This window comes from Colobus angolensis, unplaced genomic scaffold (assembly GCF_000951035.1).
Source record: "Colobus angolensis palliatus isolate OR3802 unplaced genomic scaffold, Cang.pa_1.0 Scaffold37, whole genome shotgun sequence".
Classification (NCBI taxonomy): Eukaryota; Metazoa; Chordata; class Mammalia; order Primates; family Cercopithecidae; genus Colobus; species Colobus angolensis.
The window spans coordinates 4,418,513-4,422,229 of NW_012117043.1; the positions used below are offsets into that span (position 1 = coordinate 4,418,513).

Below are 3,717 nucleotides of genomic sequence, written 5' to 3' on the forward strand. Positions count from 1 at the left end.
GAACAAGAAATTGTCGATCCCACGGAAGCCACTGTAAAACCAAAGAGGAAAGATGGACCAAACCTGAACCGGTTCCAATCTAAACCCCTCCAGGGATTACTCCTACCCAGTCCCCTCCCTCACCACACTCCTCTTATGAGGGGTCAGAAGGAAGGGCAGTAAGAATTGCTAATTGATGCTACTTTTTATTTCTCTGGCTCAATATCTGAGCCATTTCTTCAGAGCTCCCAAACTGCAGCCCTTTTGTGCCCTGCTCTCCTCAATTACTGATTTTACTTGGTTGCTGGTCAAAGCCTTTGGGATATTTGGATGTTAAGCCCATTGCAAATGACAGTCCCCTCACACCTTATCTACGGTGCCTAAAGAGGCAAAGATGATGATTGCCCAGAGACTGAGCGAGGCATCAGAGTCATCGCACCCACCTGGCCACTGCCCAAGTCACTAGCTGCTGCCAGAACACTCCCCCACTCAGCCCAGGAGAACCAGGCCCTTGCCCCGCCAACTAGAATCAGGGCCACATCTTTGTGCTCATTTGCTAACCTGGCACATTTGGTGTCAGGAACAGAAGCTTCTGGTCAGAGAGAATGCAGTCATGAGGTATTTTTTTTTCTCTTTGTCCTTTTAGTCAAGTCAATTATTTCAAGCCTAAGTTATCAGGTCTCCAGGAGCAGCGCAATTTTGTTCCTACCTCCACCCTTCCACCCCTTCCACCCCTTCCCCACGCCAGGACCCTTAAGAGTTTCCCCTTTCCCTCTTCCTCACGCCCCCATGCCACTGCTCGCCTGACAAGAGGCCATCAGGCAGCTCTCGCACGGGCCCTGGGGCCCTTACCAAGGTGGGCTGCCACCATGCGGTCAAGGATCTGTTCCTTTTGTTGTTTTGTTTTCAGCCAAAACTAGAACAGAGAGAGAAGCCAGGATCAACTCACAAACAGATACAAAGCAAAGAGACAGAGAGACAGCAATTTAGAGGCCGGTCACCAGAAAGATGGCGTCAGGGTGGGAGGATGCCCCAGATGGCAAGGCCCCTAAATGGATGGAACCAAGTGTCAGTCACTCTCTCACGCTTGGGAATAATGTTCGGTTGAATGGCGTTCACGTGGACACTGGGTTGGGTAGATGCTGTCCAATCAGTCCCAGCCATTGTCCTTGATCATGTGTGCTAGCTCAATGATGTATTTGCCTTCTTTATATTTCTGGCTGCTTTCAAAAGCATGTTCCTAGGAAATACAGAAGAGAAGAGATACTGAACAACCAAAGACAAGAAAATGATTTTTTTTTTTTTTTGAGGCGGAGTCTCACTCTGTCACCCAGGCTGGAGTGCAATGACACAATCTCAGCTCACTGCAACCTCCACCTCCCAGGTTCGAGCGATTCTCTTGCCTCAGCCTCCCAAGCAGATAGGGTAACAGGCACCGGCCACCATGCCTGGCTAATTTTTGTATTTTCAGTAAAGAGGGGGTTTTACCATGTTGGCCAGGCTGGTCTCTAACTCCTGAGCTCAGGTGATCCACCCACCTTGGCCTCCCTCATCCTGCTGGGATTACAGGCATGAGCCACTGCACCTGGCCAAGGAAATGACTTTTGTAGCAGAAAAGCAGGGGCGGATGACAGGTATCAGCGTCACCGTGGTCTGGTCCCAGCTTCACCCTCAGTGAGATGATTCCTACCCCTCAAGCACTTTATGTCCCCCTCGCTTAGTTGCAGAACTGAGGCAACACCAGGACTTTCACAATATTACAACAGAATTTTCCAGGAGCTTCGCTCATTTAAGTCTTTGCAATGTCACCCCTCAGTAAGGTCTTCCCCAGCTACCCTACTTAAAATCCAACTTCCACTCCAGTACTCCCTTTCTGCCTTCTGCCCCAACCCCTGCTTTAGTTTTCTCTGCTGTACTTCTCACTTCTGAACATACATTATAATTTGCATTTCTATTTTGTTTATCCTCTGTCTCCCATGACTACAATATAAACTTCATGGAGTGCACAGACTTTTTTTTTTTTGAGACGGAGTCTCGCTCTGTCGCCCGGGCTGGAGTGCAGTGGCCGGATCTCAGCTCACTGCAAGCTCCGCCTCCCAGGCTTACGCCATTCTCCTGCCTCAGCCACCCGAGTAGCTGGGACTACAGGCGCCCGCCACCTCGCCCGGCTAGTTTTTTGTATTTTTTAGTAGAGACGGGGTTTCACCGTGTTAGCCAGGATGGTCTCGATCTCCTGACCTAGTGATCCGCCCATCTCGGCCTCCCAAAGTGCTGGGATTACAGGCTTGAGCCACCGCGCCCGGCCAGACTTTCATATTTAGTTCATGGCTGTAGCCTTAGAAGACTGCCTGGCACATAACAGAATTTCAATACATAATTGCTGAATGAATTACTGTATTTACATATATATATAAATCTTGGTTTCTGGTGCTAACGGAAGTTTGCCCTGTGGATAGATCCATAAAGTTTCTGTGTCATTCCTGCTAGTTTCTAAGAACACAGGAAAGCCTGGTTCTAATTTTAAATTGTACTTGTTAGGCTCAGAGATGACAGGGAGAGGAACAAAATACTCAGAGGCCAGACAGGTCTCCTTTTCAATTGGTTTTTCTTGCTGCTTCTATGTCAGATGTGTGGAGACAGGAGCTGTATAAACTCCAGGCCAGAGAACCCAGCAGTCCTCAAGCCCCCACCAACTGCCAGCCCCCCAGAGGGAGAATGTCACATACTAACCACCTGGCAGGTGACTTTTCGAAACCCACAGCACTGTGGGCTCTCCCAGCGAATAAACCCCACCGAAAGAAGTCCTGCAGAGGCGCAGGATATAGGGCTCTTTTGTTTGCAGAGATACACGCGTAAGAACATCTTGGTGTATTCTCTGAAGAACACTGGTCATCTGTGTCTCAGCTCCATATGCACAAGCAGTGGACATCAGCCCTTCCCGGAGCCCCCAGAATTAGTAAGGAATTGAGGCGTACCGTTGGGGGTTCTGGGTCACAGTTGTATCAACTGTGTTTTCTGTTCTAGAGCTCAGGGGCTTTGAATTTCAGAACAAGAGCTCAGGCACACCACAGCAGCAATTTCCCTAACACTTCATTATTCCCTGTCTCTGCACACACACGCACACATGCGTGTATACGCACGACAGAGCAATGTGTTCTGGGAATAAGGTCCGTTGTTCCACAGTAATGTGTTTGGATGGGAAGGAGGAGAAAGCAAAACTAAGAAAATGAGTTTCCCATGACGAAAAAAAAAAATTCGGCTGGGCATGGTGGCTCACACCCATAATCCTAACCCTTTGAGATGAGGCAGGAAGATTGCTTGAGGCCAGTTTGAGACCAGCCTGGGGAACATGACAAAACCTCATCTCTACAAAAAAAAAAAAAAAAAATTCAAAAATCAGCTGGGTGTGATGTCATGCACCTGTGGTCCCAACTACTCGTGAGGCTGAGGCAGGAGAATCATCTGGGCCCAGGAGGTTGAGGCTGCCGTGAGCAAGACTGCACCACTGCACTCCAGCCTGGGGCCTGTCTCAAAAATAAATAAATAAATAAAATAAAATAGAACTGGGAGAGTCACACCTACTTCACAGAGGTAACAATGGGGTGGCTCATGCCTGTAATCCCAGAACTTTGGGAGATCAAGGTGGGTGGACCACCTGAGGTCAGGAGTTTGAGATCAGCCTGACCAACATGGTGAACCCACGTGTCTACTAAAAATACAAAAAATTTAGGGCCGGGC

The 3,717-nt window shown here is 48.8% G+C and overlaps 1 protein-coding gene across 1 annotated transcript in view; it reads right to left on the reverse strand.

Annotated features, from left to right (window-relative positions):
- Positions 1–612: 612 nt before the first annotated feature.
- YPEL2 (yippee-like 2 (Drosophila)) overlaps positions 613–3,717 on the reverse strand; it is a 41,321-nt gene continuing 38,216 nt past the window's right edge. Inside the window, exon 4 of the mRNA XM_011953674.1 lies at positions 613–1,219. Within this exon, the coding sequence (XP_011809064.1) occupies positions 1,130–1,219 (90 nt within the window). The 3' untranslated portion in view covers positions 613–1,129. The remainder of the gene's footprint in view (positions 1,220–3,717) is intronic.